This window comes from Microplitis mediator, chromosome 8 (assembly GCF_029852145.1).
Source record: "Microplitis mediator isolate UGA2020A chromosome 8, iyMicMedi2.1, whole genome shotgun sequence".
NCBI classification, from domain to species: domain Eukaryota; kingdom Metazoa; phylum Arthropoda; class Insecta; order Hymenoptera; family Braconidae; genus Microplitis; species Microplitis mediator.
In genome coordinates, this window is record NC_079976.1 from 7,353,866 (window position 1) to 7,367,967 (window position 14,102).

Genomic DNA, 14,102 nt, shown 5'->3' on the forward strand with positions numbered 1-14,102 from the left:
TGAAAATTGGCTTGCAACTAATTTCTTTTTGGTTAAATTACTCTCTAAATCTGAAATAGTGAATTATCACTAATTCACAGTGTATATTCACTATTTTTCACAGCTAAAAGTCTACCACTTAGAATTATTGCATATACACTCATTTACCCAGTGATTTTAAAAAGTAATGTTTTAATCTACTGTGTAAAAAGTACAAATTTTCACTATTTATACATAAAATTCATTTTTTTTCCAGTGAATTAGTTGATCACTGGGAGAAACAGTGAAAATTTAACTATTTCAAGTTTAGAGAGTATCATCGCATTGAAGACAATCGTACCATAATTGATTGAATTGAAACTTAGAGTTTCATCACCTAGAAACAGTTAAAATAAGACAACTGAAACCAATACTGCATCTATAAATTCATCTGTTAACTTGGATACAGTCAGAATGACATATTTTTGTTCTGAAGTTACGATGAACGGATGTTATTTTGACAACGTTGAAACTGCGTCAGAAACTGATTCGTGCCGTAGGGCAGAAATTGATCAGTTTAAATCTGATAATTCGCATTGCTCTGAAACTGGCTTGTTTCAACCAGGTAAACAGACATATCGAAATTCGTCGTTTCAATATAGGTGATAGGAAAAAATAACTGAATCGTTGATTTGGGAATTTAATAAAACGTGTTAAATATTTAGCTTCATTATACAAAACACATGACCTACATAATTGCCTCCGATCGTAAATAATAACACGGATGCACGAGATAACATTGGAGAAGCGTAATCGATGATCATCATACACAAGCTCATTAGCCGAGTGCAACAGCAGAGAACGATGAAAAAAAAAGGATAAATCAAAAGGATGATAATAAGAGTAGACGAGAAGGAATGGAAGGAAGAACGAAGAGATAAAAATGCAGCTCGGAAAAAAGGAAAAAAGACATCGCGTGGATAGTCCGTGCTTCCGATGGTTATTTCCCCAAGCGCATGAAATTCGATCAAGTTTGAAATTCGCTCGAAAAAATTACTGATGCTTGAATAAAGTAACTTCATATCTTCTTATGTCATATTTTTTTATTACTTACTGATATGAATCAAAATTTTACTGACCGGTGAATTTTTTATAAGCATGCAAAAGTAGAGCTTAATCTATTTTGATCTGTAAAAAATTATGCTGTGGCTTTAGATGGTGGAATTTTTTCATAAGATTTATTTTGATTCGAGCAATTTTATGGAAAAAAAGTATATTGAATTCACTTGTTTTGGATGAGTTATAAAGATTTGGTTGGTGGAAAAAATACCCACACCTACACACACATACACACAATTGGTAAATTAGATCGCTCTACCTTTAGATGTCACCAGGGAGTTTTTTAGTTTTCAAACCCCTATAACTTACTCAAAATAAGTGATTTTTCCGTGTTCCTTTTCTTTAATCTATGGAGTAAAATAAACTAAGAAAAAAGTATATGAAAGGTCAAAAAAACTTTTTCTACAGAGCAAACAGGATAGACCCCAACTTTTGCATATATTTATTAACCCAATTTTCAAGTTTTACTTTTTAAAAGTAAATTAACTTTTATTTAAATAAAAAAATCTATTTATCTAATAGCATGTATCATTATTCAAATGGATTTAAACTTATGACTTGCAAATATAAGTAACGCTCGCAACAATATCTATGGCGTCAAAGTAGGGCAATGTTATAAAAATACTAATATGGGTTATTGTATAGTTTTATTGTTGATGTAACGTTTGCATTTAGATGGAACTTACAAATAGGATAAAACAACGAGAGATATAAAGGAAAAGAAAAATTTCATGAAAAAAAAAATAATAAAAAAACTAGATAAAAGTGATGAAGGAAAGAAAAATATAAAACGTATAGTGAAAAGGTTGAAAATCTCAACTCCCAAGAGCAGTCACTACGTGACTTCAATTTTTCTAACAAAGTTCTATCCAAAAACTTTTTTTTTTCATAGCTATTGATGATAAATCAATGTATACATTTGGGATGAACATGTACGTGTTGCAACAATCATTCCTCGATATAATTTGACAACTATTTTTAAAAAACTAGGTTTTTCTATTCTTTAATTCAACACTTTTGCACGCCTCATAAGCGAAGCGTTGAGGTAGTGCTCTACTCTCAATACGTCAAGGTCAAGCAATTTTCTGGCCTTAAGATGACTCTATTGCGTTGATATTCCATCGATATGATAATATGAGTACACGTATATCAAGAAAAGACTTGAGAAAACTTATTTTATGTTTTTTAAAGAACATTGGTTTTGCTACTTTAAAGAAAAAACGAGTTTGTAAAAAATTTTACTTGGACGTCTGGATGTCTGTATGTATCCACTCTTTTGGGATGTAGTCAGAATAACTGCCGAAAAAATTATCGTATCGAGAGCGGTTTTTTTTTTATTTTGTTCAGAATTTTCTCAAGATGAACCCTTTCGATATTCACTATCGTAGTTTCTATCGTTTTTTTAATATTAAATTAAAAGTGATGACTGATAGCATTTTTGTATGCAAAATCTCGTGTATATTTTTTTCCACTGATGCTACCTCTGACGGATATTTTTGCAAGCCTCATATATATAGATATATTCTGTTATGAGCCTTTTACCGGTGCTGCATCCAGGCGGCTTTTTTTTGCACAACTCTTTTTTACTTTCTATTTTTTTGACGTCAAATGTTGCAAAAACATTTTTTTTTGTTTTACTCTAAAATTGAGAGATACAAGTTATTTTGACTTCAAAATTAAATAAGTGTTATGAGGCGTGCACTTTTGGATTTTCCAAACTTTTTGCGTCACCTCGAACGCGAAGCGGAGGTGACGTAAAAATCGCGATCCACTTGGCTTAAGATATTTCTACCACTTTTACATTGCACTTATATGGTACAAAAGTACACTAATGTAAAGCGGACATTCCAATGAACAACTCTGATATAAATTTAGGTTATTTTATTCAGACTATTATTAAACAAAAGTTAATTGAAAAATTTTTCTTTTGAATGTCAGTTGGTCTGTATGTATGTAAATACGATATCTCTTTAAAAACTTGATGTATCATGTTGATTTTTTTTAATAAGCTTCGGATTTCAATTCGATAGAAGCTCATTGAATATCACTTTTGTAAACAAGCGCGTCCATTAATAATTGAATAAAAACCAAAAACTCATAGTATTGACTAATAACAGATCAGTCGATTTTTTCCACAAATATTTACAGTTCAAGCTCGTTATAAAAAACTATCTCTATCGCGATCTTCGTTACGACTTTAAAGCTCCCTTACTCTTTTCGGACGCGCAAATTTCATGTCTTGACTTTCGTTATAAGGTTCATTCAATGCTTGTTTAAAAAGAATTTTTTAGAGTATTAACTTTTGGTAAATACCTTCAAAGTCACTAATTTCGATTTGTATAAAATTTATCACTGATCATTCGTCGTTTTAACGCTATTTCATTCATTGCTTATAATGAGAGACTTGCAACGATTCACTTACATAACTCACACATACATAACGCACACCGAGAAATTAAATGAAAGTAAAAATCTTAGAATTTTCCAAAAATTTTTTCCCCTGCAACACCTGACGGTTGCATATGACAAGATTGGACTAGATATGATTTTTTTCGCACATCGTGATTGCACGCTATCACCTTTTTCCTGACGAATGTTAACATCAACAATGGCGCGATAGTACACTGAGAAAAAAATTTTCTCCTGACAACTAAATATTAGTTATGACAAGAAAATGATTTGATTGCCCATTGCCAATCATATATTTGGTTGTTTTAACTAAATATTTTATAATACACCAACAAAACTAGTTATTAGAAACTATAAAATATTTAGTAATTATAGTTACGCGTTTAGTAAAAAGCCTAAAATAAAATTGATTACCTGTAGAGTCTATAAAGTAGTCATAATGAAATATATGAGTGATCTTTAGAGAATGTGTTATTAATAATAATTGAATATTATTTTGAAATGACAGAATATTTATATAACAGTTAAATAATTGCATATTTAGAAGAATAATATCATAGTGTAATACAGGATACCACTATAATCAATAATCTTCAGAGGATAACCCGTCCCATGAATGCTTCAAGCTGGCGAACATAAAAACTCTGGAATAAGTATCTTACCAGGGACACCACAAATGGTGGGCGTGATCTAGTGGCGAGCATCGAACTACTCCAGCTGCTGCTGCCTAACACCATAACTTTTTAAGTCAATAATCATTAGGTTCAAATATATATTTATTAACCTCGAACAAATATATATATTTATTCTAAATGAATATATTTTTTTGTGTCTAAGTAATATTTATTAGAGTTAATATAATAATATTTTGCTTTAATATTTGGATTTGTTGGCACTATAAAATAGTTTAGTTGTCCATTAAATGAATATTTTCTTAACTTTACCAAATGATTTTATTATCTTAGAGAGAGAAATATTAATGTCAACCAAATAGAGTCTATTAAATCATTTGTTAAAAATGATAAAATAGATTGTATTGACGTAATAAAATTTAGTTGTCCCAAATAAATTTTAGTTTAACAGAATTTAACAAAACCAATTTAATTGTCCAAAGAAAAATTTTTTCTCAGTGTAGAAATATTTAAATATAAAACATTCAAGACACAAAAACTATAAACGATATTTAGCAGAGTATTTAAATGACACAAAAATGGAAAATTCAATGTAATTTATTTTTTTTTATCTCATTAATTATTTAATTATTTTTTCGGTAAGTTAAGCAGAATACGCGACTCGATAATTGAAAAAAGTAAATTAATTATTTAAAATATATCGGCGTTCGAGGTGTGCACTTTTGGATTTTCCAAATACTTTTTTTTTTGTTCATTTTTTGCTACACATTGTATACAATTAAACTGCAATCAAAATTCTCGTTACAATCTATTATTTTTTATAGTTAGTTAACTTTTTTTTTAAATTCAACACAATAAATTTTTTTTTATTCAGTTGAGCAGTCGTGCATATCGACATTGGAGTTTCTATCGCAGTACAATTTTCACATCTACAACAGGCAACTCGAACCCTTGCTTCAATAACCCGTTATTCTGTATTGGCTGCACCAACGAGATATCCCAAGTTTTTTTCATAGCAAGAAACAAAAATAAAATAAACCATACAAACAATTCTATACAACTAAAAATGATAATAAAAATATTAAAGTTATAAGAGAAATAGTAGAACAAGTTTGGATAATAAGATAAAGTAAAATATTATGAAAAATTTATAAAATTTCAAGCATTTTCAACTATCATGGATTTAACATAAAGTTAACTTTATTCGAATTACTTTTTTTACTTTGTAAGTAAAGTGAGTCTACTTCTAGAGTGTCAAGTGTAGAATAATCCTTATAAACTTGCAATGCTTCTCAAGTAAAGCGGATAATTTCATCATTGATACTTAAGGGTGACGGAGTAATTTTATACTGTGAACTTCTCAAACCAAACTGACTTTTTTGTAATTTTTATACGAGTTAGTTTAGTACACGGAGATAAATTATATTATGGAATGGTTCCCATAATGCATGGTAACAGGTTTTTTTGAAATTTCGATGATAGGAACGGCACCCATATATATTATAGTTATCATTACTATAATATTATAGTAATCGTTACCATAATATTATGGTTACCATTACCATAATATTATAGTAACGTTTACCATAGTATAATGGGAACGATTACCATAATATTATGGTAACTATTACCATAATTCTTTCACATGCGATATGGGAACTGTTACCATTATGATGGGAATTGTTCCCATACTTATGGGAACTTTTCCCATAATTCCAAGTAATCATTGCCATCACGGTATGGGATGATATTCCATAAACGTACTGGGAACGGTTACCATAAATTTCTCTCCGTGTAATAGGATAGAACAGGAAAAATTATATACGAAAAAAAGGAATTTTTCGGCTCAAACAAATTTTTCTCTCCCTAAGAAAATTTTTGTTTTCAATTCATAGAGCAAAAATTTCTTAAGGCAGATAAAATTTTTTTTTGCCAAAAAATCCTTTTTTTCTGTATAGAATGAGTCATTTTTTAATAGTTCTCTCAACTTCCTGCTAAGGGAAGTGAAAATTTTAAATTTGTAAGACGTTTTCAAGACGTTATTTTGCTATCTATCATATCTCGAATTCTTCTGTGGATTATTTTTTAAGGATATTTTATGTTCCTTTGTAAAAATGAAATCATCACATTCTTAATTAATAAAAATAAATGTGATACTGTTTACAGGGACACCTAGACAACCGTGGCTCGTCAGCAAGGAGTGCTGGCAGTGCAAAGAGTAGCAGTAGCGATTTCGGTGGGTCGCAGTCGTCGCCGATACGAGGAATTGGTTACAATGCGACTGAAAGTTGTAGCAAGGACACCGACCTTTTGGCACACGCAGCTTCTGCTCTCCGTAGGTTACACTTCAAATCAGCCGGTGGTAGTCGCAGCTGTCGCACCGTCCCGAAAGTCGTGATCATGGGCTCAAGCACTGCCTCCGAAACAACTATCAACACCAGCACAGACAGTGCAAATACTCAAGTAACTATTGTAAGTATTGTCTACTTTGTTTCTTTGAACTTCAATTAAATTATCTTGTTAATTATCACAATTAACTTGATATATTTACTGTCATATTTTAACAATAGTTATATTTATCAACATTATATGTACTGATGTTAAATTAAATTTTGGATTCAACACAATTAATTAAATGCTACATCAATTAATTCATTACCACAAAGCCTAATAGATTAATTATGACTGATGACTACGGTAGGATTAAATTATAATAATTATATTGTATGCTTGACATGGATTAAAGATAACGACAACGGACAGTGAACAGCATGATGACAGTATGGATTTAGCAGACGATCCTCTAGAACTATCACCACCAGCTGTCTCAAATTTTACATCTAATTCAACATCACCCCCAGCCAGAAATGGAGCAAATAATGCGGAAGCGCACTATAAGAACTCAACAATATCCACTACCCAGCACACCACTGTCCCGACAGTTCAGTCTCCCCCAACAAACATCTTGTCCAAAAATGAAATTAGTCCGATTAATGGGGTCGGAGCACCCCCACCTACACCCCTAATTGGTGCACGCCATGAAAATAAATTTTCGTTTAATATTGGACGGATTCCTGCACTGCCTGATCTCCGAACTGCCGAATTTTTTAGGTAATTCTTTTTTTTTTATTGATAGAAAGTAAGAAAGTAAAAATTATTGATACACTGTAAAAAATTGGGAGTGAATTCAGATTTTATTTCCATCCGAATTCACTCCCTCGGAGGTCCGGTGTTTGAAAAAAAAAAATTACTCCGCATGCGGAGTGAATGAAGATTTTTTATGAGCGGAGAGATTTCGGAGTTTTAATACTTAAATAAATTTATACTTAATAGAAACAGCTGTTAATTAGAAACATAATAGATACTAATAATTAAACTTAAAATATTATGTTTTTAATTTATAAAACGTCTTAGCAACTCACTAAATTATAATTTCGTATATATAATACATAGTGAAAATATTAAATTATTAAATAAGTATAGCGACATAGTTTTTATGGGAATTTTGATATTTCGGTACAATATGAAATGTTATCTCGTGGATGTACCTGAAGATCGGAACGTTTTTCGCGCAACGAAAATGAAAAAATTCACGTAATTCGACTGCTTAAGGGATCGTTCGGGGATTGAGGGATAGTCTAAAATTTTTAGCTGACATACAGACATTTATATGCAAAACACTCCAGAAATTTAGTCATCCAGTAGATTTTTTACTTTACAATTTTCTTTTTCGTTGCGCGAAAAACGTTCTGACCTTCAGGAACATATCTCGTGGTATGGTTGATGTAAATCATACGACAGTTTGTGCCTTAGTGGAATTATATTTGTTCAAGTTTTAGTATCAGCTGCTTTATAATTTTTTAAAATCATTTCGCGTGAATATATGGAAAGGGAGCTCGTAATTATTTACGTTCTCAATGTAAATGTCAAAATATCAAAGACCTAAGCTCACTATATATTAGTAATTTTTTTTATAATTAATATTTTCCGAATCTTCCCTTCGGAGTGAAATTCACTCCCAGGGAATTAAATAAATAAAAAATCATCCACTCCGCGTTCACTCCGGAAATTTTTTACAGTCTAGGATATCAATTATTTTTTAATAATTATATATAATTATTCTTCAATTTAATAAACTCGTAATTGAAAATATGAATCCTATCAGTAAAAATATCAATCAACCGAATTATGAATAAAATTTGAATAACATCAATTCCAACGATAAAAAAATTAAAATGTGTTTTCTTGTACAAAAAAATTGGTTTTTATCTTCATATTTTTCAGTTTTATCGATCGAAAATATTCTTTGCTGATAAATTATTTCATTCACTAGATTAAATTTTAAAAAAAATTTATTTGTAGTACTCCTGTGCGGGGATCTGTAGATGCAGGACAACCAGATTCAAATCAGTTGAATTCCATGCTTGCTTTGATAGCAGCCAAAGAAAATCCATCAACAATCGAAGAAGAAACGTCAAATCATATAACTCCTAAAAGTAATACGACGATTAAAACTATGGAGTCACTACAGCAGTCTGTTGAACGCGATAAATTCAATGGTGGAAGTGTGGGAAAGATGCAGAAAACATCAAAACCTAGTATAAACGTCACAACAAATCCACTCGATATCTCACTCTGTACAGCACAGCCACCTAGTGCACCCACACAACCGTCCACTGGCACTAAGGGACGATGTAAACCACCAGGTAGAGTAAAAAAATTTATATTTTTTTTTAAATATTTACATTAATTCTATTTATTTTTCTGTTTACCTCGGAGCATTATTTATAAAACTTGTTTGTTTTTTTTTTATCAATACGATATAAATGCACAGTAAAAAATATTGTGCTTAAATAAATACAATTTATGTATGTATTTAAAACGGAACATTTGAAATCCGCGATGTTTTTTTAACACAGACTTTTTATGTCACATTGACATTTAAAAAATATTAATTTTGCTTGCAGTTTTCTATGAATTATTTTTCGCATTCGATAGAGTTTTCAACATAAATTTTGTGTTAATTTGAGAGTGAGACAAAGAATGTTACTTATTTATATTTTTTATAATCGGATACAGTGGAATTAATAATTTTCAATTGAAAATAAATTAAACTCGGCCCGTTTTTTATACTACACAATTTTTTTTACTGGGCTTCGTAATACTTTATATTCAATCATTTATTTGATACTTTCAGGCGAGATTAATTTAATTACTTTATTTAAATTGATAAATAATTAACAGTTACCCCACAGTTATTAATTTTTTCAATACAACTCTGTTTTGAAAGTTTAAATTTTACGCTTCGTTATTAATCGATTGGATTTATTTTTGAACTCAAATTAATTACCTTTTTTTTTATTAAAAATTATCCAACGCATCGACTATCATTCATATATTTTTTAAAGATTAAACAACATTAACATCACCTTCAAAAATTAATCACTTTATAATTTCTCATTATTTTAAAAGAAATACGAAATTTTATTGGCATTCTAATTACGTAACGATAAACTATTTTTAATCATCTTTGAAAAATCGTTAATTTCGTTCTGGATACAATTAATTAAGGTATTGATCTAGAAGAGGGGCTCATGCATTTTTCAAAGTCCCGAGTGCTTAGATTGTGAATATCTATAATTAATCTTTTTCAACGTGTTTTGTTACATGACAAATTCATTTTTCTTACCTTACATTTGTCTAGAACACAAGATATCTATCCCATTCTTGCGCTTGATGGGTCTAAAATTAATGAAAATTACATTAAACCTCTCAGATATTCGAATATAAATTTTCTAATACAAAATAATAATTTTTATATAAAGCCGTAAGATGGAAGATGAAGTTTTTGAGGCTAATCTAAGAGTTAAAATACAATTTGAAGCTCTTGCTTACGTGAAAAGTGTTATATTTCTGTTTTTGATAAAATTTCCTACACTTTAAAAAGAGCGGTGTTAAAAATGGATTCAATTTAACACCACGCAGTATTGAAATGAAATAACACCGGTGTAGGCGGTGTTAAAATACCGGTATTAAATCAGTGTAAAAAAAAATTCCACGTATAGAAATTAGAAAAAAAAAATGTTTTACATATAAAAAAAATATAAAAATTAAATGGATATTATCTGGAGGAAATTTCAATTTTGCTATGTACTTATTTACATAATTATTTATGTCATACGTAATTTATTTAAAAATTACACTATTTTACGCCCGACATTTCAATCACCAATAATTTAATTAATTAACAGGGGTTATCAGATATTTTCGGCTGAATTTTTTTCGGAAACAAAACCTCTAAATAAAAAATACAGAGCGCACATTGATGCACTACTGTCTAATCTAGCGAAGTGCGCTTTAATTGTTTGACAATATTCGTTTGTTTAAGAGAAAAACTCGGCCAAAGTTTCCATTTACGGCACAAATGCAACAAAGATACTACCGTTCGTGGACTTGAATGTAATAGAGAAAAGTACGAACCCCTGTTAATAAAAATACTGTTTAACTGAAGTGCGAGTAAGTAAAAATATTCACAAAGTAAAATATTTCTAACACCAATAAATATTTTAACACCGGGAAATTTTTTTAACACTGGTAAAGAATATTTACACCTTTGGCGGTGTTATTTTAACACCGCTTTCGGTGTTGAAATTTAACACCGAAAATTTTAACTCCAACACCGCCTGGACAACCCGGTTTTTTTTACAGTGTAGATTTTAATAGGAGCATCACTTTTATACCAATACCTTAATTAATTAGAATTTTATAATGTTAAGATATTTTTAAAAATTTCATTCTGATTTGAGTCAAGTTAATTTACTAAAAAATATATGATCTTTTATTAAGCTGAGATTTTTTTTCTTCCATTGTAAATTTGTATCAGTTTAGAATTTAATGACAAACGATAAATTTCCATAGAGATCAGTGATGTAAAATAAAAAGAAAATTGAAAGAGAGATCGAGAGAGACTAAAGTATTATTGTAGGTTGTAATGAAAAAAAAAGAAGACATTTTTAGAAAACTGAATTGATATTCTTTCTTTCAGAATCTCATCCCCTCGTTTCCGCCATTCATTCATGGGTCAGGCTCTTTTTCCCGTTTTGCGCAATAGGTACAGTCGCCTGTGCTTTAGGAAGACCCCTGAAATACGCGATAAAACAAACGCTAACGTTTTGAAGTAAAATAAAAAATAATGGAAAGCTGTTAAATTTTCTCGGTACTATTTTTATAAAAGATATTTATCAATGTAAATCTCTTAATTTATTTTTACCGAAATTTTTTTTTTTTTATAAAATAAACGAGTTTTTTTTTGTTACATTTTTCGGGGGTCTCCCTTTGTGTACGAATGAGTACATTGATGATCGAGTGTTGCTTTTAGTTTCGCTTTTATTGTTTAGAAAAAAAAAAAAAAAACTGCTGCTGCTGCCTTATTCGTTCACTATTTCATGTTTATTCGTCTTGCGCCTATTTATTTATTAATATTATGTTAATTATTCTCTTAGTTGCATTTTCTACGAGCATCTCAAGCAACTGGTGAAAGATTTTTTACTAATTAATTTAATTTAAAAAACTTTCAACTTTTAATTTCAGTTAAAGAAGATGTATCACTGCTTTTATTATTAATACGAAAATTTTTTTGCTATTTCGTATTTTTTTTTACATTTTATTTCATAATTTAAAAAGCATACGTTACTACTTTTCATTAATTAAGAATTAAAGTCTAAAAAAATTTCGTATGGTACGAAGAAATATAATTATTATTACAGGATTGTTATTAATACAGTACAATCTGATAATGAGCTATGATGAAAGCTGTACTCACTCATGAAAAGTTAATTTTATGTGATGCTAGAAGTGAAATAAAAACATTACTTATAAACGGATTGTACTGTACTTTTATTTTATTTTATTTTTTTTTTGCTTTTTGCTCATGCACGGAGTACAGGAAGTGTTTAGGACGAACAGTTTTATTTTAAATACCCAAAAAAAACTAAAATGAGAAACAGAGAATTGAAAACAAAATAAATAAAATTTACGGTCCCTGCAGTTTGATCAAACTGCAACATTTCCTGTTGGAAATAAAGTTTAGATCGAATTTTTAAAAATTGAAAATTTATTTAATTTATCGACTAGACATCAAAAATATGTTTTTTAAATTTTTGTAGTGAACAGGAGTATTGCTAATTATCCATCAGTTAACCCTTTCCCGAAAGTCTGTTTCGAAATGTATCGGAGTGAGTTCTACGGGGGTAGCGCCAATCAAAGTTCATTGTAAGGCTGTGTGAGTAACGGTTTTAGTCGTGTGAGTAACGGTTTAATCGTAGTAGTGCATGCATGTGCCCCTTTCTACTATTTTTTCTGCCCCTTCTCTTCTAAACAGGCTAGCGTTCTCTCACTTTAAAACGAAGACGTACGATTCAAATTGAGAGTAGAGACTCAAGGTCAACCGGGAAAGGGTTAATTGTATAAAATTAAAAGTCATTTGTTGTTATCACTTTAGACTATGGTGAGATTTTTTAGTGATTACGCAACAGTTTATTCGAGGACAATTGATCCGTCGATAATTGATTTGCCGATAATTTATCTGTCGATAATTGATCTGCCGATAATTGATCTCTCGATAATTGATCTGCCGATAATCGATCTGAGCAAATACTATTAGTCTCGAGAAATCAGTCTTTCAATTGAGACCAGAATAATCTTAATCTATAATCTGTTCAAAAGATATCATCTAACATTTGAAAAAAACTCTATTTCTCATTTTTTGTCGTACAACGTAAATAAGTGGTCCGACTGGTTTCAACATTTAATCAGATTTAATTCTTTACAAATCTTTTCGACTGTCACAAAAACCATTTATTTCAGTTGAATAGTATCGTGAACAAATAGTCTGAAAAAATTATCTTTTAACAAATTTCGATCGCTACCAGATTCTTATAAACAAATTTATTAATTTCTAAAATATTGTGATATAAAATTTACAATAAAAAAAATTTTTTTCAGGCACTAATTTGTGCCCAACCTCTTCTTGCGATGGAAAATACGTACAAAATTAATCAAAACTTGACGATGAAAAAAAATTATATTTTCTCATTCAGTAAACAAATTGAACGAAGTTACATTGAAAGAAATCTTTATTAATTCATGCATCTAAAATTCGATATTCGATTGTTGTGTGGTGCGAGTAGAGCAACACTTTGTCGTGGTCGTTGATTAAAATACAGCATTTTCTTTTGAGCAGACTTTTACAATGTTAAATCACTTTCGGGCACTAGTCAAAAGTTAATTTCCTAAACGACACGAATACAAATCGTGGAACAAACATCGTTCATTTCCACTACATTGGTTATACACGATTTCCGATTGCATAGAATTTTAAAATAAATACCAATGGCCTTAGTTTCAAATGTCGCAACCCACAAAATAGGGGCCATTGAGTTTTTTACTGCAATTGCTTCATTGCGCTATAAACTGTAATTTTTCTCGTTTTTTTCCGTGTGATTTTACTAAAAATAAAAAAAAAGAACAACAGAACTAAACAATTTCATTGGAAAAATCAGTTTCCTACCAAGCTATGAACGTTAAATAATTTTTATTTTTTGATTGAATGTTTAGAAAATTTGTGTTCGAAGTTTTAGTAAATGGCTTGATTATGTTTGCGATTGCAGTAATTTATTCGTTTATTTCACTATCTATTTTTATAAAATAATTATTTATTTTTTACAGCCGAAAATAGAAAAAAATCTTAATATAAATTTATCTTTTGAAATATAAAATGAGTTCTAAATTTAAATCCATAAAAACATTTTAAATCGCATAAAGCGAAATTTCATTTGATAAATTGGTCGTGTGGTAAAAATATGCATTTACTAATTTTATTTAGATAAATTAATTCAACAATAAATATTACTGCGTCACAAAAGCACCCACGAGTTAATAAAAGTGACAATATTGTTTCCTATATATAAAGTTCGAATAAAATGT

At 29.7% G+C, this 14,102-nt stretch overlaps 1 protein-coding gene across 4 annotated transcripts in view; it reads left to right on the forward strand.

Moving 5' to 3' along the window:
- Positions 1-14,102, forward strand: part of LOC130673153 (uncharacterized) — a 127,502-nt gene that overhangs the window by 44,782 nt on the left and 68,618 nt on the right. For 3 of the 4 annotated variants that reach the window (XM_057478086.1, XM_057478085.1, XM_057478087.1), the window contains exons 3-6: positions 6,285-6,590; positions 6,865-7,229; positions 8,481-8,824; positions 11,164-11,229. In XM_057478086.1, the coding sequence (XP_057334069.1) occupies positions 6,519-6,590; positions 6,865-7,229; positions 8,481-8,824; positions 11,164-11,229 (847 nt within the window). In that variant the 5' untranslated portion in view covers positions 6,285-6,518. The remainder of the gene's footprint in view (positions 1-6,284; positions 6,591-6,864; positions 7,230-8,480; positions 8,825-11,163; positions 11,230-14,102) is intronic. The other variant, XM_057478088.1, reaches the window with a different exon arrangement.